The 23,387-nt window shown below is 41.5% G+C and overlaps 1 protein-coding gene across 1 annotated transcript in view; it reads right to left on the bottom strand.

Annotated features, from left to right (window-relative positions):
* LOC116982917 (dynein heavy chain 5, axonemal-like) overlaps nucleotides 1-23,387 on the bottom strand; it is a 110,983-nt gene that overhangs the window by 50,567 nt on the left and 37,029 nt on the right. The window contains exons 22-35 of the mRNA XM_033036471.1: nucleotides 22,957-23,129; nucleotides 18,639-18,817; nucleotides 18,360-18,547; nucleotides 15,661-15,855; nucleotides 12,425-12,559; nucleotides 10,252-10,359; nucleotides 9,551-9,704; nucleotides 8,118-8,264; nucleotides 6,184-6,425; nucleotides 5,654-5,830; nucleotides 5,138-5,345; nucleotides 4,391-4,533; nucleotides 1,479-1,613; nucleotides 351-473 (exon numbers count right to left, since the gene is read on the bottom strand). Coding sequence (XP_032892362.1) covers nucleotides 351-473; nucleotides 1,479-1,613; nucleotides 4,391-4,533; nucleotides 5,138-5,345; nucleotides 5,654-5,830; nucleotides 6,184-6,425; nucleotides 8,118-8,264; nucleotides 9,551-9,704; nucleotides 10,252-10,359; nucleotides 12,425-12,559; nucleotides 15,661-15,855; nucleotides 18,360-18,547; nucleotides 18,639-18,817; nucleotides 22,957-23,129 — 2,307 coding nt within the window. The remainder of the gene's footprint in view (nucleotides 1-350; nucleotides 474-1,478; nucleotides 1,614-4,390; nucleotides 4,534-5,137; nucleotides 5,346-5,653; nucleotides 5,831-6,183; nucleotides 6,426-8,117; nucleotides 8,265-9,550; nucleotides 9,705-10,251; nucleotides 10,360-12,424; nucleotides 12,560-15,660; nucleotides 15,856-18,359; nucleotides 18,548-18,638; nucleotides 18,818-22,956; nucleotides 23,130-23,387) is intronic.

Genomic DNA, 23,387 nt, shown 5'->3' with positions numbered 1-23,387 from the left:
GGGAGACGGTTTAGCCGACTATCCAACCATGGAGCAGATAGCATGGGTTTACATGGTACCCGTGGCAAGGGGAACTCCCCGACCTGACCATGTGATATCATAGGTCAATTTCAACAACTCAAAAGATGAAGTTGACTTAATGCGCAAAGTCAATCTCTTGCTAAAAAAATGTAGTGATGACATAACTGTAACTTGGTCATCACAGCTCCAACTTAGCCATATAATGGAAAATAACAATCTCATTTAACCTAATGCAGTCTTATCATACAATCAATACAGTCAACTAGATAATTACCAGCTAATGCAAAGAATGACAACAGAGAAGTAAACTGATTGAATATTTGACTTACCTGATCACCCCACTCATTAACAATAGGCATGCTGATATCATCTATAAACACAGTCATTGTTTTTCCAGCTTGAGGTCCATAAACATTTCCCATCCTTTTGTCCACATAACTTTCAACAGTTCTCTGGTTAAAAAGTCAAGGTACATAGATTTAAACTGAAATTTGAAAATTCTATTCCACTCTTAGGTTGCTTAGAATGTTATCAATCTGAAACCCATCAAAAATGCAAAATTCCATTATGCATATTTCAACTGGAACATGCTCCAGATTCCAGTATCTGCAGGCTCATGTGTGTCCATTTATCATGGATCAATCCCCTTTGGAAATATCTATCTATTCTCTGGCTCAGACGGCAGTGGAGGCCAATTCTCTGGATGATTTCAAGAGAGAGTTCGATAGGGCTCTTAAAGATAGCGGAGTCAGGGATATGGCGAGAAGACAGGAATGGGGTACTGATTGTGGATGATCAGCCATGATCACATTGAATGGCGGTACTGGCTCGAAGGGCTGAATGGCCTACTCCTACATCTATTGTCTATAAACTTCAAAAACAAAGTTGCTGATTAAAAAAGATGCAAGGGAATGAAATCAGAGAGGAATGACATGGCAGTCATTGATTCAGCAAGTTACATGAATTTCATTTGAATTACATCTGTCTTTTAATTCATTCCTGTTTTCCATAAGTTACACTTCCTTCAACAAGAACTGTAGTTCATCTCCTTATCATAGAAGGAGAGGGACATTAATGCAAGAATATGAAGAAATGTGGTAGCTTTACAGTCGCTTCAGCAAAAAGATCATCAATAAATATAATAGTAATAGTAATAGATGTAATAGATCATCAATAAATGTAATGTTCAATATTATCTCAGTATCTTCCTCACTCTCTAAGATACCAAAAATAATTAACAAATTAAATAATTATTTTTTTGTTAGGTGTTAAATAGCTTGCAGCAATAATAGGCATATTTCGTAATCTTCTTTAAAACAGCCCCTCCAGAATTCTCTATCAATCAACAGATGGTCCCATGAAGCAATCTTTCAAGTGCTGACACTATTAAAATAACTGGCCATGGAACACATGTTTCAAATATGGCAACATTAATTCATTTATTTGTTACTCTTTACCTGAAACATGAGAGGTGTAGTGGCTGAGGAAAAATTAAGGCTCTTCTGCAGGCGAGTCTCAGTATTATATTTGGATAGGTAGCTTTTTATGATGACTGTCTTAGCAGTTCCTTGTTCGCCAGTCAAAAGTACACCCTGTGAAAAGAAATCAATGAAAGTCATAATTGTTCAGAATTTCCTCGCAGACTCCGAAGTGAAAAGACCAATAGAGGATTAAGAAATGAACTATGTGCTGGAAATGGCAGGCCTCCCACTGGAAGAGGAGTAATTTTTCCTGGAAAATGACAAAAAGGGCAGAAATTCATCAATGAAAATACTTGACAACAGAAGGAAAATGGTTTGGCTAGCTTGCTTCCCAAGTCAAAATTCCCACAGTTTCCATCTCCAGTGGCCTTGATATTGAAATTAAATTTAGATTCACGACATGAAAAGATTCGATTGGGACTCAAAAAAGACCCGAGGTAAGAGTTGAAAACTCCCACGGTAACAATGCAGCATGTGGTTTTACATTGACTTTCATCACGTTGTGTTTTGCCTGACCTACTCAGTTCTTCCAACACTTCATGTTTTGCTCTGTCCATTCCTTCCACAGATGCTGCCTGAGCGGCTGAGTTCCTTCAGTACTTGTGTTTGCTGTCTGTCCATTCCCTTCACCGATGCTGCCTGACCCACTTCAGCACTTTTGTTTTGCGCAAGTTTCCAGCATCTGCAGTTCCTTGTTTCTCTCTCTATCTTTATAAAACTTCAGCTGCATTCTCAATAGTGTTGATCAGCCACCCTCCTCCCTTAAGTGCTACTCCCAAAAACTATTTATGTTAGATGGACTTGAAACATCCAATCTCTTGATGCAAGATCAGAAGCAAGGATCAGTGGTGGTTGGTGTTGTAGGAACATTAACCTTCCTTCTATGGCAATGAAGCAGGGAACTATTATACTGCTTCTGATAGCAGGCCTGGCAGTCACCAAAATTGTTGCAGATTTTTAAGTTTTCTAATGTCTCTGACATTCAAAGGCATTTAAGTGATAAAATATGAAGCTCAGATGATTTAAAAATATTATATTAAATATTATAATTTAAAAAAATTATATTAAAATTAAATGCAAAATTAAAGTTAGGCATAATGCACTGAGAAATAAATAAAAACATTAAAACTGAACAAAAACATTTGTTAATGAATGAACACAACTTCTAATCTTGATGTGCGCTGCCACACTATCGTCATTGAAATCAACAGACTTCATAATTCTTTCAATGTTCTCTCATATGTGAGCTATATTTATCATGATCGTCCAGGCATCATGAAGGAGATGAAAACTTTAATTTCATTCAAGAGCGATATGAAGGCGGCAGAAGAATGATAGGAGCAGAGGGAGATAGTATGCAGGGAACAGGGTGCAATGTTTGTCCAGTTGGGGGAATATAGAATACATCATATCTGTTGAAAATCCCAAACTGCCAATGCTGGAAATCTGAAATAAAAATTGAAAGTGCTGAAAAGAGTAATGTCTGTAGAGAGAGAAACAGAGTTAATGTGTCAGATGAATGAACCTTCAACAAAAACAGGTTAGTTTTAAGTTGCAGGGAAGGAAGAAAGTGGAAAGAATAAAGGTTGGAGAACAAGATCATCCTGGTTACACAGTTCTATTGGTGCTATCTAGTTAGACACATTGGAGAAACAAAACACAGAGTGGGTGGCCACTTTGGAGAACATCTCCCTACAGTCTGCGAGAATGGCACTGAGCATCTCGCCACCAATCACTTTAATTCTTCATCCCATTTCTACTCTGAGCATTCTTTCTTCATTCTTAATGCAGCTGATTCAGCAGGTCACAAAATTAGGTTGAGGAATAGCACCTCATCTTTTGTCTGGATACACTGCGTCTCTTGAAACTCAAACTTAATTCAACAATATCAGATAAGGAACCCAAAACATTATCTGTCCATCTCCCTCCACGGATGCTGCTTGACTGGCTGAGTCCCTCCAGCATTTTTGTCTTGCTCAAGGTTCCAGCAACAATGAGCTCCGTGTTTCCAGCTTTTTTCTTCCACTTCTGATATAAAGTCATCCAGACACTCAGTTTTTCTCCCTTCGCAGATGTTGCCCGACCTGCTAGTTACTGTATTTCCAGAATTCTCTTTAGTTTCCAGTTTTCAGCAACTGCTGTATTTTGGTCTCACAGTTCCAGCAGGTTATTTTAATTTATTCTCTGTCTCTAACTGATTTCACACATCAAATAACAGGATTCCACCAAAAGCATTATATAACTATGACAATCTTGGTTTCTTCTTTATCACATACATTCCCTTTGTTCTCCCCATCGCTTCCCGTCTCTGCAACTTCAAATCCATTTATTTTCTCACTTTACAGGTTCCCACGAATGGTTGTTGACTTGAAGTGTTATATAAACATAGAAACATAGAAAATAGGTGCAGGAGTAGGCCATTCGGCCCTTCGAGCCTGCACCGCCATTCAATATGATCATGGCTGATCATCCAACTCAGTATCCTGTCTGTACCTGCCTTCTCTCCATACCCCCTGATCCCTTTAGCCACAAGGGCTACATCTAACTCCCTCTTAAATATAGCAAATGAACTGGCCTCAACTACCTTCTGTGGCAGAGAATTCCAGAGATTCACCACTCTCTGTGTGAAAAATGTTTTTCTCATCTCAGTCCTAAAAGATTTCCCCTTTATCCTTAAACTGTGACCCCCATGTTCCGGAGTGTTCTTGCACAGTTGCTGTCTGACCTACCAAATAATTCCTCTTCATTCTGTTTTTACCTCAGACTGAGTAATATTGTGATTTTTAACCAGTATTAATCTCCTATGAACTATGGTGTTTACTTTCCTATATTATGTTTAATTATGACAAACCAATTAATAGTATGCACTATGTAATAGTTTTAAATACCTTGTGCTGTTTAGCAACAATATCAATAAGAAAACTTGTCCTGACATTGTCAACATTTGGCACAAGGATCGATCCATATTCTGGAATGGCGTTTAGCGGATAAATGTACTCCTCCACTTGCGTGCTCCAGTGTAACCAATTCCCTGTGGTGCACAGAAACATGGAAATAAAGAAAACAGGAGCTGGAGTAAGGCATTCAACCTCACAATTCAACACAAATTATGACAGGTATCCAAATCCAGGACACTGTTCCTGCTTTCTTCTCATTCTTTTAGCCAGAGGATGAAATCAAACTTCTTTGCGAATACTGTATAGTCATTAACTTGTGTGGCAGAAAATTCCACAGTTCACCTTTCTTTGGATGAAGACATTTCTCCTCATCTCAGTCCTGAATGACATATCCCATATCCACAGGTTGTGACTCCTAGTTCTAGACTTCCCAACCATCAGGGACACCCTTCCTCCATCCAGAATATTTAGTCCTGTCAGGATTTTCTAAGTTTCAATGAGGTTACTCATTCTTTTAAACTAACAAATATAAGCCCAATTGTTCTAATCTCTCTTCATACATCAGAACTACCTTCACTGCATGAGTAGCCTTTTTCAGATAGAGAGATTATCTCACCAAAGCCCTGAATAACTGTAGTAAGACATCCCTGCTCCTGTACTAAATCCCTCACTGTAGGGAGGGCCGAATGACCTACTCCTGCTTTTTCCGCACTTGCTGGAATATTAGAAGTAACTCACCATTGGGGTCCACGAGGTAGTCAAACATTGTTTCTTCATCACCAAGGTAAGACATTTCGGGCATATCTAATTTGATAGAAGCATGATTTCTCAGCCAATATTCCATCTTTCTTCTATCATCCAACTCTAGAGTGGCACCAATACTCCACATGAGGCCAAAGATAAACAGCCGTTCCAGCCTCTTCTGATTGAACTCGCCAGACTGCTCCTAAAAATGTTGAGCGCCATAATACATTGAGACTGGTTTCCATTTAAAAAGAAACCCACAAATGTCCACAAATTGTAAAAAATTGAGGTGACCAGGAGGGTTGCCAACACTGTAGCTAATCCAATTTAAAATCACAATCACCTGTAATACCTATTAACAAAATAATTAATAGACTTCTGTTGTAACAAAGAAACTAAACATCTATTGAGATAATTGCATTATGGTGTGCAGAGAGCAATAAACAGATATTGATTTACCATATAAGCATATTCAATGGTAAGTGATAACCTACTAAGGAGATACTGCACCTTTGGTGGTAGAAGACCTTCCAACATGTTAATACTTTGCATAATGACAAAGGCTTCAAGCATTTCCATCTTTTGATTTAAGGACTGTATGCTAAAACGATAAAGCTCTGGGAAGACCGTTTCATACAATGCCTTGAGGATTTGAGCTTCATGTTGTGAACGTAACATTAACCAGCTCTGTGAAAAGCAGAGAAAAGCTTTAGGTCATAGTTTCCCCTTTTTTCCTGTATCAATCAGAAAATAAAATCTCCTAACAACCATCCATACGTGCAGAAGCTCCATTATTATTACAGTTGGTCCAATTTCACAGAGCTTTGTACAGTAAACAATGACATAAGAATAAAGATTATCATTGTCAACCTTTCAATTATTTGTACTTAAACTTGCACGGGCATTTTTGTATTTTCACATCTACATCTGAATGATAAGCTATGTACGTTTAGTATAAACATAAACATGACCAAATTTTGCATCGTTCTATTTGCATCTTCAAAAGGATTTTCTGATTAGTGTTCAAAGTAGTCACTGACCTCCAAAATAGGCCTCCAGTCAAGTACAGAGGAACTCATGTACACCATCCCATTCCGAGAGACAGTGGCTGGAGAAGCATTGTCAATGTTATGAGGCTCAAAGACTATCTTGCAATTTGAGGCCATTGGGATACGATCTCCATTTGCCAAAGTAAGAGTCTTATTGTCATCAAGAACGGAATTAAGATTTTCTATCCAAATAGCATCCACAGGTCCGTCCAGTACCAGCCAAATATGCTCACCTACAGCACACACAGTGTAGAGTTAAATGATCAGGTCTCTTAACAATCTCACCAATAGCACAGTAAAGCAAGTTGCTGGAATCATTAAAATAATCTTAAATATGGATGCTGGATTTTTTTAACTGAGGAAATATTTGTGCCGATAATGCCTGAGATAGGATAGTAATCTTTTTAGAAATTAATGCTTTTCATCTCCTTATGCAAAATTAAATAAGAGCATAAGAAATGGAAGCAGGAGTTGGCCTTTCATCCCCTATGTCTGTTCTCCCATACAATTTGCTCTTTTATCTCTTGGGGCGGCACAGTAGTGCAGCAATAGAGTTGCTGCCTTACAGCGCCAGAAACCCAGGTTCAATCCTGACTACAAGTGCTGTTTGTACGGAGTTTGTACGTTCTCCCTGTGACCGCATGGGTTTTCTCCGGGTGCTCCGGTTTCCTCCCATATTCCAAAGACGTTCAGGTTTGTAGGTTAATTGGCCTCCATGAAATTGTAAATTGTCCTTAGTGCATAAAATAGTGCTAAAGGTAAGGGGTGATCGCTGGTTGGCACAGACTCCGTAGGCCGAATGGCCGGTGTCCGTGCTGTAACCCTAAAGTCTAAAGTAAAGTCTAAACCTCAGTGTCATTTTCTGATACTAACCTTATATCCCGCATCCAAAATCTATCAATCTTTGCTTAGAGTAATTGAGCCTCCACAGGCCTCAGAGTGAAGAAACTTCTCAGATCATATCTGAACGATTAACTTCTTATTTTGAGACCGAGACTCCTTGATTTAGGCAGCATAGCCAGAGAAACAGCTTTCCTATATCAACCCTATCAAACCCTATAAGAATTCAGTGTATTTCAATGAGATTGTCTTTCATTCTTCTTAATTCTAGAGTTTAGATGTGGTCTGCTCCATTTTTCTCCACAGAACAAAGCCAACCACCAACCCCGATATCCCCAAAATCGACATGGAGAGCAAAGTAGAGTCAGCCCATCTTGCTCAGTTCCATAACAGATGCTGTTTGTTTTCAATGGTTCTCCCTCTGCCACATGACTTCTCTGGAGTGATGGGGTAACCAGGTTTCACTGGCGATATGAACACGATAAGGGCAGATACAGGAACTGGAAGGTTCAAACCACAGCTACACTTTTGCAAGACGTTCTAGGTAAATGGGATTGGACTAAAGTTTCAGTGACTCCTTTAAGTGATCTCACGAGAGGAGACAGGACTGCACTGTCCACTAGATGTGTTCAAAATCGAACTGCAGATGCTGGAATATCGAAGGTACACAAAATTGCTGGGGAAACTCAGCGGGTGCAGCAGCATCTATGGAGCGAAGGAAATAGGCGACGTTTCGGGCCGAAACCCACCCCCCATCAGTCTGAAGAAGGGTTTCGGCCCGAAACGTCGCCTATTTCCTTCGCTCCATAGATGCTGCTGCACCCGCTGAGTTTCCCCAGCAATTTTGTGTACCTTCACTGTCCACTAGGTGTTCTGTATTCTCTGCACTGATACCACTGATAAGGAGCATGAGGACAACGCTGTATGAAAAATATGAGGTCCATGGGATGATATGTGATCACGATCAGGGACTATAATTACAATTTTCCTTGGATAAAGTAGAAACAGTTTGTCAGCTGGTTAAGTCTTTCATGCTTCACGCTGGTGGGAAGCACTTTATTCAGTTTCCTACGACATTCACTCACCTTTCTTGGCCTTGAGAGTTTTTCTCCACAATACTGAAAATATTCCGTCAGTCCAGTCATTGGTGGCTACATCCAAACGGCCAAACATCTGAGCGGCAGTAATCGCTTTGGGGTTCATTCGCATCTCTCTGTGAGGTTGACCACACTCTAGGTAGCAAACGGAACAGAGTATCCTCAAGTACTCTTCCGACAGTGCTGGTAACTAGCATACAGGTAAAATAAAGCTGGTATGACTGACAGACATCATTAATAGAAGCTAACTCTCTACCATTGGGTCTGAACAAGTATCTCGACCTGAAACGTCACCCATTCCTTCTCTCCAGAGATGCTGCCTGTCCACCCGCTGAATTACTCCAGCATTTCGTGTCTATCTTCAGTTTAAACCAGCAGTTCCTTCCTACACATCTCTACCATCGGGGATTGGATTCAATTTCAGACCATGTTGATGTGTCCGGAAATCTCTTCTTTTTGCCAAACATAAAAAATCAGAGTTGATTTGAGTGAAAAATGGTGACTTTGTCCCATTCTGCATCCATGCAGCACTATCCTTTAATCCAATTGGTTTTACTTTTGATAACTCTATTCTGGTAATCTTTCCGATTTAGTATAAGCTGTTAAACTCATTTTCTTTGATATGCTGTATGAATCTTTATGGTGCCTTTACAGTGTGATGCTAAACAGCTTTCCTGAACATTCCTATTTTTGATTAGTATTGTAGTAAACATCTGTAAGAATCAAATAGTGTTCCCAAATGTGTTCTTTTATGTTTTAGAGTCTCAAAGTTCGACCGGAAAATATAGATAAACCTGGGAACCGTCTAACAAAGCTTCCTACAACAGGGGTTAATGGGAATATGGAGTACAGCAGTACTCTGTTTAAAGGTGATGTGAACTTTCACAAACTATATTCTGCACTCCATCTTCCCCTTTGTTCTACCCATTGTACGATGGTATTTATGTACGGTATATCTGGTTTTCGCTGTACCTCAGTACACGTGGCAATAATAAACCTAAACCTAACACTTTCCCGACCTAAAGCTTTCCTGCACACTGCTCAAGGCTTTTTTGCCTGTGTATTATTTTCCCAATTTAATTGCATCAGGGTTGAAATTGTTCTGTGCAAGATTAGGTGACAAGTTAAAACTTGTTTTTATAGAATTCATGGAACCATATGGCATAAAAACAGGCTATTCGACGAGAGACCATTTTGAGGAAAGAAAGTATGTTGCAAATCATGATACATGCTCGAGCAAGTATAAACCACAAATTGCACAGCAGGTAGACACTAACACCACCATATTTATAATTGAGTCATTGCACCAGCCTGCATTAACACTTCAGTTTCCACTGATTATTTTTCTAAATTAATGTGCATTGCATTGCTCATAATTGCTACACCAATTTTTAGCTGGTTGTTAATATATTAAATCCTACCTGTCATTGCCTTCATGAGGGTGTGAATACAAGTCGTCTTTCCAGCACCACTTGGACCCAACGTCATCATACCATGTCGTACGCGCTGAGTTTCAAATAACTGAATAACCTTCAGTTTCCAAGCTACATGTTTCACTAGACCTCCATCGTCAATCTGATAAGAAAGTAGATGGTACTTGAATAATTCCTGTGCCGCAATAGTATTTATTTTCATTTCTTAAATACTTAAAACCCTTCAGTAATTTATTTCTCCGAGTTTGTTCTCTTCTCCAAAGTTACAATTACAGTCTGTCCATTTGGTAGTAGAGTCACAGAGTCGTAGAGTGATACAGTGTGGAAACAGGCCCTTCGGCCCAACTTGTCCACACCAGCCAGCATGTCCTCGCTACACTAGTCCCACCTGCCCACGTTTGCTCCATATCCCTCCAAACCTATCCTATCCATGTACCTGTCTAACGGTTTCTTAAATGTTGGGATAGTCCCTGCCTCAACTACCTCCTCTGGCAGCTTGTTTCATTCACCCACCACCCTTTGTATGAAAAAGTTACCCCTCAGATTCCTATTAAATCTTTCCCCCTTCACCTTAAACCTATGTCGACTGGCCCTCGAACCTATGTCCTCTGGTCCTAGTAGTTCTCTGTATTGTTTAAAATCCCCCCGTGCCCTTATGAACTATTTGAATTTAAGTGAATTATCAATACCTGTTTGTCAATAGCTGCTTCAAATTCTAGATATCTGGCCTTATCCAACCGGATGCCAGGAAACAAATCCTCTATCAGGCTAAGGAACAGTGGTTCATCCTCATCAATCTGGAAACAGGTATCAGAAAGTGAGAATGAGTTGCTTTAATAACATATGCACAAGTCCTGTGATTAATAAGAATAGTATCATATTAGGTAATGACGCATCAAATAGGAATACAAACTAAAGGCCATTTGTCATTAGGGGCATTCAGCAGAAAAATTAGATGCCAGCAGAAGCCTCCACGTGGCGCATCCTGGGCAATGCTGGCGACAGAAATTGTACCACAGTGACTGACTGAAGTAGCCGATTCTGTCAACCATCATTGACCGACCGGAACGACGTGATATAGAAGATGCTGGACACGAGGAAGAAGAAGAAGCAGAAAAATACAGAAACAAAAGTTCAGTTGTTAATGAATGTTTTCTTGCACCAGACGGAAGAAACCTTTTCTGCATAGTTACAAATATACAGTGAAATATATAGATTTGAACTTATTAGAAACATCGAAACATAGAAAATAGGTGCAGAAGGAGGCCATTTGGCCCTTCGAGCCTGCACCACCATTCATTGTGATCATGGCTGATCATCCACAATCAATAACCCGTGCCTGCCTTCTTCCCATATCCCTTGATTCCGCTAGCCCCTAGAGCTCTATCTAACTCTCTTTTAAATTCATCCAGTTCATTGTGGCAAAGAATTCCACAAATTCACAACTCTCTGGGTGAAAACGTTTGTTCTCATCTCAGTTGCTCAATGGCTTCCCCTTTATTCTTAAACTATGGCCCCTGGTTCTAGACTCCCCCAACAATGGGAACATTTTTCCTGCATCTAGCTTCACCAGACCTAGGAACATATTTGCACAAAAAACTGTTCAGAAATGTCATATATATTAAATTGTTCCCAGAATATTTTTGCACGAAAATATTATAGCATACTCTCCATTTATCCAAGGTGCTCACTTGTTTTCCCCACAAACTCCCTTCATGTCGCCTCCACCTCCGCAACTTACCACTACCCAACATTCATTGATATAAACAATGATTCCCTTTCTTCAGATTTCATACGGAGTAGGGACAGATGGAATTTAATCCAGACAGGTACGAGGTAATGCATCCGGGAAATCAAATTCTCTTAGGATGTATATAGTAAGGACTTTGGCAGCATAGATGTACGGAGAAACCTTGGGCTGCAAATCCAAGTGGCAATGCAGGTGGATAAGGTAATGAGAGAGACATTTGGTATGCTTGCCTTTGTCGGCTGAGACATTGAGTATAAGAGTTGGATCATCAATGTTGCTTTTGTACAAAATATTGATTAGACCAGTAATATGAGCATAGCTCTGGACATCACACTAAATGAAGAATATGGTATTGATAGGGAGAATGTGGAAGAGATTCACCAGGTTGTGATGAATGAAGAGCTGTAGTTATAAGGAGAGATTAGATAGGCTGGGTCTATTCTTATATAAGTTTACAAAATTATTGGGGGTATAGATAGATGTCATTTTCGAGGTATTGGGATGTCGAGAACTAGAGAGCATGGTTTAAGATGAGTGGGTAGAAACCTAAAGGAGATGTAAGGGGCAGAAGGCGGTGAATATTTGGAATGAACTGCTTGAGGAAGTAGTGGTTACAATGTTTAAGCAATATTTGTACAGATACTTGGTGAGGAAAGGAATGGAGTGGAGCTGATGCAAGAAAATGGAATTACTTGGTAACACGGTCAGCATGAACGAGTCTATTTTTTTTGCTCAGGCCCTCACATACGGCACAAACTTTCAATTTTTATACACATTTCTACTTCACTCTCAAATTAAACCCTTCAGGACAATTTTCTCCCAGCACACAAGCCATGGTTTTGGCAAGAATCATCAAGAAATCCTCTTTAACTGTGACGCACCATACTTCCTTTATATCCGTAATCACTTTGCTCAATTGAATTGGCCATTCCATCTCCTCCAACATTGCTCCCAAGGGCCTGCTCCACAGTAGGCATATCAATTGATCACACATTGTCAATTCAAGATCATAGTACATTTGTATTTGAAGCAGAAAAACGATCTTATAAAAATATAAAGGTAACAACTTCCTTAAACTGCAATTAAAACAAATGACTAGCAAAGTGAATAACCAGTTTGGAGAGGTTCATGTCTCGAAGGACTCCCATAACGATCGTAGATTCAGTATCTTCAGGCCTGGCTCGCTTTGCAGCTCCGAGTGTCCGTAAAACAGACAAAATATTGCGGAGTCCAAAATCATAATGCACCTGAAACCAGACAGTGACAACCATGAGGTCCAGAAAGCTTGTCGTGAATTTTAATAAACAATCAGTTTCTTGATCTGAGTTTTGGAGATTTTTTAAATATGGCTCTAAATTTTGCTGAATTCTACTTTGATCAAAAGCAAAACTGCAAAAGCTGGAGAAAACTGCAAAAACTCTGGTTCAAAATCGTTAATTTCCCCATAAATATGTCTTCTCCTGATAGTTCATATGAGATTAATAAGACGTGATCATTCCCTCTCAGAGGGCACCATCATCTTTTGTATCTGCGTTCATGTTATTATCCCGTCTGGAATCTTGCCAACTGCTCACTGGTCGACAGTTATAGATTTGTCTCTTTGACCATTCCTGAAAAGTTGGCAACTTTCCAGTTCTGTAGCACAATCCTCGTGCTCTCAATTTACCTTACAACATAGGTGGCTATCCAGTCCACAAAGTCTACGATAATTCTCGGAACATTCTCAACAATCCCATTCTACTATTTACTTCCCTGTAACTCTTTCCCTCTCAGATGCTCTTCCAATCCTCCCAGATTACCCTGCTATCCATGTACACTTTTATAGTAGCTATTTAACTTACCAGCACATATAACCATATAACCATATAACAATTACAGCACGGAAACAGGCCATCTCGGCCCTACAAGTCCGTGCCGAACAACTTTTTTCCCTTAGTCCCACCTGCCTGCACTCATACCATAACCCTCCATTCCCTTCTCATCCATATGCCTATCCAATTTATTTTTAAATGATACCAACGAACCTGCCGCCACCACTTCCACTGGAAGCTCATTCCACACCGCTACCACTCTCTGAGTAAAGAAGTTCCCCCTCATGTTACCCCTAAACTTCTGTCCCTTAATTCTGAAGTCATGTCCTCTTGTTTGAATCTTCCCTATTCTCAAAGGGAAAAGCTTGATCACGTCAACTCTGTCTATCCCTCTCATCATTTTAAAGACCTCTATCAAGTCCCCCCTTAACCTTCTGCGCTCCAGAGAATAAAGACCTAACTTATTCAACCTATCTCTGTAACTTAGTTGTTGAAACCCAGGCAACATTCTAGTAAATCTCCTCTGTACTCTCTCTATTTTGTTGACATCCTTCCTATAATTGGGCGACCAAAATTGTACACCATACTCCAGATTTGGTCTCACCAATGCCTTGTACAATTTTAACATTACATCCCATCTCTGGATGTGCAAGGAAACTGGAGTGCCCTGGGGGAAATCCACGCAGTTGTAAGAAGAATATACAAATTCCACACAGACTGAACCCAGGGTCAAGACTGAACCCTAATCAAAGGACCTGTCCATCAACAACACTAATTGCTGTGCTATTGTGCCATACATTTCTAAAAATATCTGAAGGTTCAAGTTCACGTTCACATTTATTGTCACATGCACCAATTAAGATGCAGTGATATTTGAGTTACCATACAGCCATACAAGTAAAAAGAACCCAATGCACAATAAATTTAACATAAACATCCATCACAGTGGAATCATCATTCCTCACTGTGATGGAAGGCAATAAAGTTCAGTCATCTTCCTCCTTTGTTCACCCGTGGTGGTTGGGGCCCCTGAACGGGGCCGTTGCCGACATTCCACTGTTCAAGCCTTCTCATCGGGATGATGGAAACTCCGGCAATGGGACGGATTGGAACACTCCACGGCATGGAGCTCCCGAGTCAGCCTTTTCTCACCGGAGACCATGGCTTCACGGTGTTAAAGTGCAAAGGCCCCGTGGTCGGAGCACTTCCACAGCGATCCTTGGCAAAGGATCGCTCGCTCCGCGAAGGTAAGTCCGCGCCGTGCTTGCGGCTTGAAGTAACGGGTCGGTCTCCAGGAAAGGCCGCACCAATGCAGTTGTTAGGCCACAAAGGGGGGGGGATGGAGAAAGATCACATCTCCGTCAAGGTAAGTGACTGAAAATGGTTTCCCCCTATTCTCTCCCCCCCCACCCCCCACATAAAAATATACACACTAAAAATAACAAAAAAAGTCAAAATAACACAAAGACTGCCATCTCAGCGCCACCTGGTGGTGATATCAGAGGTATTGTTATTTCCTTTCAGTCTTCCTTTGATAAGCTCAGGTACATACTGTAACATCAGTACCACATCTTCGTCATTGGCTATCGTCTAATTGCTCCAACCCTTCCTGTTGTGCTCATTTGTTCTCACCACTGCAGTTTCTTGTGAAAGTCAAGGCATGAGACTCAGTGTTTCTGTCATTTCTTCATTCTTCACCGTTTTCAATCATGGCGCACCAAATAGAGCTGCTGCCTCGTAGCACTTGAGACCCAGGTTCGATCCCAACCTTGGGTGCTGTCTCTGTGGGGTTTGCATGTTCTCCCTGTGAGTTTGCCCATGCAGCACGTCCCCCCTCTCCACATCGCTGATCGATCCAAAAGAACAGCAGGGCCGTTACAGTTTGGCACCAGCGCCGTCACAGGAGCTGCCAGAGCGAGGTTGTAGACAACGACGAACTGCCTTAGGGGCTCCGACTCCGGATTTTCTTGAGGTTTACTCCAGGAGCCTTTTCCATGACTGGATATGGCCACAAGGCAGTGGAGGTTTTAGTCTGTGAGTTTGCATGTTCTCCCTCGTGGGTCTCCCCCAGGTGCTCTGGTTTCCCCCAACATCCCAAAGACGTGTGGGTTTGTGGGTTAATTGGCCTTGGTAAATTGCACTTTGTGTGCAGGGAGTGGATGAGAATGTGAGATTACGTACTCCTAGTGTGAATGGGTGATTGATGGTTGGCGTGGACTTGCTGGGCCTGTTTCCATGCTGCATCGATAAAACAATTGGCATTAATTTCTTTCACTCATCTTGCTAAATTTTAAGGTTTCCCTTTTGCCAGTTTAGTTTATTTATTTGATTCATTTGTTTCCCCTCCCTACTTACACCCTTCTATTGAAATTCTTTTGCCTTATTATGATTGGGATGGGCTGCTTGTGTTAATATTTCTTGTTAAATCTCACTTTAATTTCTTTGCCCAAACAAGGGCCACAAGATGCTCCTACACCGCTTTACTCACTACGGAGAAACATGCCACCTATTCCAAGAGCTCAGACTGGCCCACCAACCTGTTTGGAAAGCTGCTCCTCACACAATTTGTACAGCGTAAAGAACTTGCAAGCAAGGGTGACATTGTCTATGAATCCACAGCTTGCCAGCTTGACACGGATGATAATCTGGCGATCAGGCACCATCATTGCCACTGACCGGAAATTAATCTTGAGGTTTTCAGGAAGTTCCTGTCTCCCAGCATAACCTGGATTCTATTAAGTGAAAGAAAATCGTTCATATGAACTAAATCGGAAATGATATTTCCAGATTAATATTTAAGTATATTGCATTCAATGGTCAAAATCAGACAACTTTAAAACACAAGTGTGCTTTGCTGTTGCTTTACTATTGTCACCTGCATCAAGATACAATGAAAACCCTTGTTTTGAGTGATTAACAGGCAAAACATAACCTACACAACAGCACATCAGGGAGAACAACAGGGAAAACTGTTACAGAAAAAGTGCTGATGCAAAATAAACATCCAAATGGACACCACAAGGTAGAATGGATGATCAGGAATTAACCCTTATCATATAAGCTGTCTTCTCAAGAGTACAAGGGAATCTGGTGGCAAGTACTTTTGCTGTTTGAGTTCCTATACTTGAAAAACATCCATCTCATTTAAAAGAGAACAATGGACTCAAATGCACCCATGCACTTATCGACATGCCTGGACCAATAGGTGTGTTTGAAAGCATGTGAAGAATACAATCCCCATCACAAATTAAGAACAAAAAATTGAAAGATGCAGAGTGTGGCGCATGAAAAATGTTGTGTTGCTCATGTATATTGTTATGAGTAGCTATTTCTTCAATGTTGATTGGGTCACCATTAATTTCAAGTGCTCTTGTCACCCATTTAACTTAATAACATTGTATGACCTGTACTTCAGTTCAGATTTGAGTGTCGACTGACAGAGAAAGGTGCAACCAGATGCTGGTTGAAGTAGTTAAGGCATGTACAGTAATAACAACAACAACTAGAGAGCAGTCCTGAGTTACTATTTACCTCATTGAAGACCCCCAGTCTATCATTGATCAGACTTTACTGAACTTTATCTTGCACTAAATGTTATTCCCTTTATCGAATATCTATAAACTGTAGATGGCTTGGTTGTAATCATGTATTGTCTTTCCACTAATTGGTTTGCATGCAACAAATGCTTTTCACCTCAGTACACATGACAATAAACAATATACTAAGCATTTACAGTAAAATATATTCGGACAGGTATATGGATAGGAAAGGGTTAGAGGGATATGGGGCAGGCACAGTAATATGGGAGACATATGGGAGACAAAAGCTGGAGTAACTCAGCAGGACAGGCAGCATCTCTGGAGAGAAGGAATGGGTGACGTTTCGGGTTGAGTTCTTTCTTCAGACTATGGGACTAGCTTGATGGAGCATCTTGGTCAGCATGTAAGAGTTGGGCTGGTGGGCCTGGTTCCGAGCTGTATGACTCTATGAGAAGGTCTCAGGGGATCAAGAAACCTGCAGTATGCCTTAAATGTGCATATGAATAAAACTTTGTGAATCTAAGTTGGCCTAGATTGTTCATGACTGACATAAATTAACTTACAAGTATATGTAAACCATAAGTTCTTAAAGTGAATACATACTGTAAACCTATCTGTATAGGATTTCGGCCCGAAACGTCGCCTATTTCCTTCGCTCCATAGATGCTGCTGCACCCGCTGAGTTCCTCCAGCAATTTTGTGTACCTTGTATAGGATTGTAGTTCTCTTCCCATTAAAAAAGTAGTGTTATGTCTGTACAAAGGTCTATGGCTTGAATCCACAAACCCATTCATGTTTCTTTGAGGTCGATGAGTTATTATTGATTATTATTGATTTAAGATGTCATTTGCATAGCTTTGCATAACTGTTCAGTTTTGTTTAGAAGATTCATTGTCACAATACACGTATTTCCTTGAAGCTCCAAGTTCAAGTTAATTTACCTCATAGTATAATTACAAGAACCAGTCACCACATTAAGAAGATGCAATAAAGCCAATCTGATGCTGGATTTACACTCCCCAGGGACCCAGCACAAACAATATATAGAAGACACAAATGCTGGAATCTGGAGCAAGACTCCATCTTCCACCGTGTGGTAATCCATTTCAATACTGTCTAATGGTTTTATCCTATCACAATGTAATATTCACATCCAGACTGTGTAGAGTTTAGACATCCCCCCATTGGTAAGGAAGTCCTACCCTTAATGTGGAGTGGAAATCAATTGTGGAAATCAATTGTGTACACACACAAAACCATAGTCACATTGAATGGCGGTGCTGGCTCGAGGGGCCGAAATGCCTACTCCTGCACCTATTGTCTATTGTCTATAGTTTCCCAAAAACATTGATATGAACCTGAGTACTCGGCTTGCCTTGTACCTGAATCAGTGTGTTAGGATATGTTTAAAGAAGCTTTACATTCAACTTTTTCTTCATAATAAACCCACTATTAATTCTCTCTACATTCCTGAAATGTCCACTATCCATCATTGAGCTTGAAGAAAATTCTAATCATACATTGATGGATATTTAGCTCGGAGGACGATCATATGATCTATCTCTAAATTGGTATATCTTCATATAGAAATTGAAATGGCATCATGATAAACAAATCTGGGTCATTTCCACCCGATCAACGTTTCTTTTAACCTAAAACATAAACCTGACAACTTCACAAAAACGATAGATACATACCATTGTAAGGAAGATGCCAAACTCTGGATTAATGTCTAACGTGTCATTGTCTGTGAAGACAAAACTTCTTCTGTGTTCCTTCTTGCAGGTCAGGATAATGGCTATTTGCTGAGCAGCCACAGAAAGTACAGGCAAGTCAATCCGATTAAACTCGTCAAAGCATCCCCAAGACCCTGATAGGGACAGTCCTAACACAACAAGTAAAAATAGCTTTCATTATCTCAGTCTCATTGTGCAACAGTTAACTGTATTAATCGGACATTTTCTTCTATTGACTACCTTTGAAGATTCGGCCAAGGCCTCGGAAATCCATCTGGTCCGAACAGTTGAACACCACCACGTACTTGCCAAGACACTTGCCCATATCTTTGACTGTTTCAGTCTTTCCTGTGCCAGCTGGTCCTGTAGGAGCACCACCCATATTCATTCCAATAGCCTGCGCTAAAGTGATGTAGCACCTAGGAAAAATATTCACAGTGCAAGTGAGTTAAAAACTCATTGCCCTCAAGGGAAAACATTTTAATGAAGATTAATTTAATTATTGGAAATGTAAACTAAGAACAGAAAATGCAGGAGGTGAGAAACAAAAGTAGAAAATGCAGGATTTACTCAGCAGGTCAGGCAGCATCTGTGAACGGGTGATAAATTAAACTACCACCAATTTACTGCAATGGTCTTGATGGAACCAGTGCTAAAATGTATTAATTCAAGACATTTGCCATGGTTGTTAACTTTAATTGGGGGGAAGGGGGGCAAGTTATTATACCTCGCTATTCACCTACAGTGGCAGGAAAGAGCTAAAGTGTACAAAAACCTTGGAAAATTTCAATTGTGCTATGATTTAAATCACATACTTTACTAGGGTCACAGAGCCTTGCACCATAACCAAAATGTAGTTGAACCGTTATGAAATTCTGAGACAGAATGCTCAAATTATACACTTCAGATTTTCTATTACATTTGGTACCTCAAAGTTTCCGAGACATGTTTTGAAGCATAAATGATTTTATGAACAAATTGATTCAGTCAGTGGCCCTCCTAAGTCAACAGAGATTAAATACAATTTCTACCACAGTGCTTCTTATAATTGCTACCTTGTACAACTACCAGCCATGTGCTAAACATATCTGCGTGATAGGAACTTCATGCTATATCCTAATGCAATGTAATAAATAGCAGGCACATTCATAATCTGGGAAGGTATCACTCTTCCTTGATTGTCAATGTATCTAAATCATGGATGACCGCCATTGTAACTACCATTAGACGACAGATGGCACAATGGGCTAAGTGTTCGGCTGGCAACCGGAAGGTAGCTGGTTCGAATCCCGTTTGGAGTGCATACTGTCGTTGTGTCCTTGGGCAAGACACTTCACCCACCTTTGCCTATGTGTGTCCTTGGGCAAGACACTTCACCCACCTTTGCCTGTGTGTGTGGATGTAATTATGTGAAGCACTTTGGGGTCAATGCAAGTTGACTAAAAATGTGCTATATAAATAAAGAAATTTAATTTAATTAGAACACATGGTTTGAAAAGGCAACTCATCTACTACTTTCTCTTGGGTAATCATGTTTTTATTTTTCGTTTTTGAGATACAGCACGGAAACAGGCCCTTCGGCCCACTGAGTCCGCATCGACGAGCAATCATTGGTTCTATCCCACATGCTAGGGACAATTTACAGAAGCTAATTAACCTATAAACTTGCACGTCTTTTGAATGTGGGAGGAAACTGGAGCACCGGGAAGAAACCCAGGTGTTCACAGGGAGAACGTGCAAATGTGCAGACAGAATCAGAATCAGAATCAGAATGCTTTATTGTCATTGCATGTGTCACATACAACGAGATTACTGTGTCTCTCCATTTAAAAGAACTTCACACATTCACATACTCATACTTTTTACACTCCCTCCCTGGAGTTAGGATTGAACCCGGGTCTCTGGCACTGTAAGGCAGCTACTCCACTGCTGTGTTACTGTGCCGCCCTATTTGCAGTAAATACTATTAAGGACGCATACATTTCAAAAATGAATTAAAAAATAATTAAATATTTGTGTATCCAAAGTACAATGAAATTAGTGAAGAATGGATGCTATAGTGAATTAACACAAATATTTCATCTTCAAACTTAAATTTGCATAACGTTGTCAAAGGTAGACAAAAATGCTGGAGAAACTCAGCGGGTGAGCCAGCATCTATGGAGCGAAGGAATAGGTGATGTTTCGGGTTGAGACAATTCTTCAGACTAATGTGGGGGTGGTGGGGGGGGGAAGAAGAAAGGAAGAGGCGGAAACAGTAGGCTGTGGGAGAGCTGGGAGGGGAAGGAGGGAGAAAGCAAGTACCACCTGAAATTGGAGAAGTCATTGTTCATACCGCTTGGGGTGTAAACTGCCCAAGCGAAATATGAGGTGCGGCTTGGTCTCACCGACGTAGAGCAGCTGACACCTAGAGCAGCGGATGCAATAGATGAGTTTGAAGGAGGTGCAGGTGAACCTCTGCCTCACCTGGAAAGACTGCTTAGGTCCTTGGATGGAGTCAAGGGGGGAGGTAAAGCGACAAGTGTGGCATTTCCTGCGGTTGCAAGGGAAAGTACCAGGGAAGGGGGTGGTTCGGGTGGGAAGGGACGTATTGACCAGGGAATTACGGAGGGAGCGGTCTCTGCGGAAAGCCGAAAGGGGAGGAGATGAGAAGATGTGGCCAGTGATGGGATCCCCTTGGTGGTGGCGAAAATGTCGGAGGATTATTTGTTGTACGTGACGGCTGGTGGGATGGAAGGTGAGAACAAGGGGGACTCTGCCCTTGTTACAAGTGGGGGGAGGGGATGGAGAATGAGAGTGGAGCTACGGGATATAGAAGAGACCCTGGTGAGAGTCTCATCTATAGTCGAAGAGAGGAATCCCAGTTCCCTAAAGAATGAGGATATCTCCGATGCCCTGGTTTGGAACACCTATTCCTGGGTGCAGATGCGGCGTAGACGGAGGAATTGGGAGTATGGGATAGAGTCCTTACAGGAAGCAGGGTGGGAAGAAGTGGAGTCCAGATAGCCATGGGAGTCAGTGGGTTTGTATTAAATGTCGGTCAGTAGTTTGTTACCTGCGGTGGAGATAGTGACGTCTAGTAATGGTAGGGAGATGTTGGAGATGGTCCAGGTGTATTTGAGTGCCGGATGGAAGTTAATGGTGAAATGGATGAAGTCAGTGAGTTCTGCATGGGTGCAGGAGGTAGCACCAATGCAGTCGTCAATGTAGCGGAGGTAGTTCTGGGATAGGGCCACGGTACGCCTCGAACAAGGATTGTTCAACTTACCCTACAAAGAGGCAGGCATAGCTGGGGCTCATGCGCGTGTCCATAGCTACGCCTTGGATTTGGTGCATTGTGCATAATGGTGTCAGATCTTTAGCAGCCTATTGCAGGTAGACCATAGAAATCCTGCAGGAGAAGTGGGTGATTGTACCTATGTCAACTGGGCTGAACAGATGCTTTCCAATAAGAAGAGAGAGTTGGATAAACACGGAATTGCAGATGCCAGAATCTTGCTAAGAAGAAGAAATAGTTCAGAAATTAACCAAAGATTTATCTCTACACCATGCTTGAGTCCCAAATGCTGTACTTGGTGGGTTAGGATGTGCTAGAATGACCCTCAGAGCATCAAATACAGCAACAAAGCACTGAGTCCACACATTCCACTGATATACAATACAATACAATACAATTCAATTTATTGTCATTTGGACCCCTTGAGGTCCAAACGAAATGCCGTTTCTGCAGCCATACATTACAAACAAATAGACCCAAGACACAACATAATTTACATAAACATCCATCACATTGCTGTGATGGAAGGCCAAAAAAACTTCTCTCTCCACTGCACTCTCCCCCCCGATGTCAAAGTCAAAGCCCCCGGCGGGCGATGGCGATTGTCCCGTGGCCATTAAAACCACGCCGGGTGATGCAAGGCCGCGCACCGGGTCTTGGTGTTAGAGCCCCCGGCGTGCGCTCGCAGAGACCCGCCGCCATTCCAAGCCGCGCGGGGCGGTGCTGTAAGGCCCCGCTCCAGGTGCTCTTCAACCCCGCAACTCGGGCGGGAGAAGTCGCCGCTGCGGAAGCCCCGAAAAGCGGTCTCCCTCCAGGGACCTGCGGGCTCCCGGTGTTACCGTCCGCCAAACCCGCAGTTGCAGCCACCGAATCTCCGGGGGTCGGGTCGCAGCAGCGTCCACCACAGCTCCACCCGCTCTGGACTCGGCCAGCTCCGCGACGGTGAGGTGAGTAGTCGGCACCAGAGCCCCCGGTCTTCCTGTTGGAGGCCGCTCCTCATTGCAGCCCCAACGACAACGGAGACCCGACAAAGAAAAGGTCGGGTCTCCCGTGCAGGGAGAGATTTAAAAGTTACCCCCAACCCCCCCACACACATACCCCAACAAAAATAACAAAAACTACATAAAAACATAGACATAAAATAATAAAAACGCAGACGGACTGCAGAGGCCGCAGCTGACGAGAGTCGTGCCGCCTACCGGATCAATATACAATGTGTGGACTTATACTCCCACGATCAATCAGTCTTCAGGCATTTGTGCAGGGTGGCAAGGTACATACCTGTCAGTGAGGGGAGTGATAACTAGTCTCTCAGTGCATCCCAAAAACTCATTTTGGTAAGTAAAATCCACATCAGTAATCACTATCTTCATTTTATCAGCATCTTCATTGAAGTAGAACCTGCACTGTTTCAACCATTCAAAGTCAGTCGGAGATTTAATCTGCATCCGGCACTGCAAGAAATTAATATTTTTTAAAAATAATCAGATCTCACTTTGCTCTTTTGGTCCCAACAAGGAACACATCCATTTGTGTTAAAACATAATTTAATTTTATTTTATAATTTGATTTAATTTTATTAATGATGTGATTCTCAGCAAATAAATTCCTCAACTGAGCTGCAACTGACTATGTTTCATCCCCTTTGAGTGCTGTAAACTTTGGGTCTCTTTTATTGTGGTTGCCTTGGAAGTGATGGGACAAAAGCTCAC

Source organism: Amblyraja radiata, chromosome 17 (assembly GCF_010909765.2).
Source record: "Amblyraja radiata isolate CabotCenter1 chromosome 17, sAmbRad1.1.pri, whole genome shotgun sequence".
Taxonomy (NCBI): Eukaryota; Metazoa; Chordata; class Chondrichthyes; order Rajiformes; family Rajidae; genus Amblyraja; species Amblyraja radiata.
Note: the sequence above shows the minus strand (reverse complement) of the source record. Positions and strands in the feature narration are given on the sequence as shown.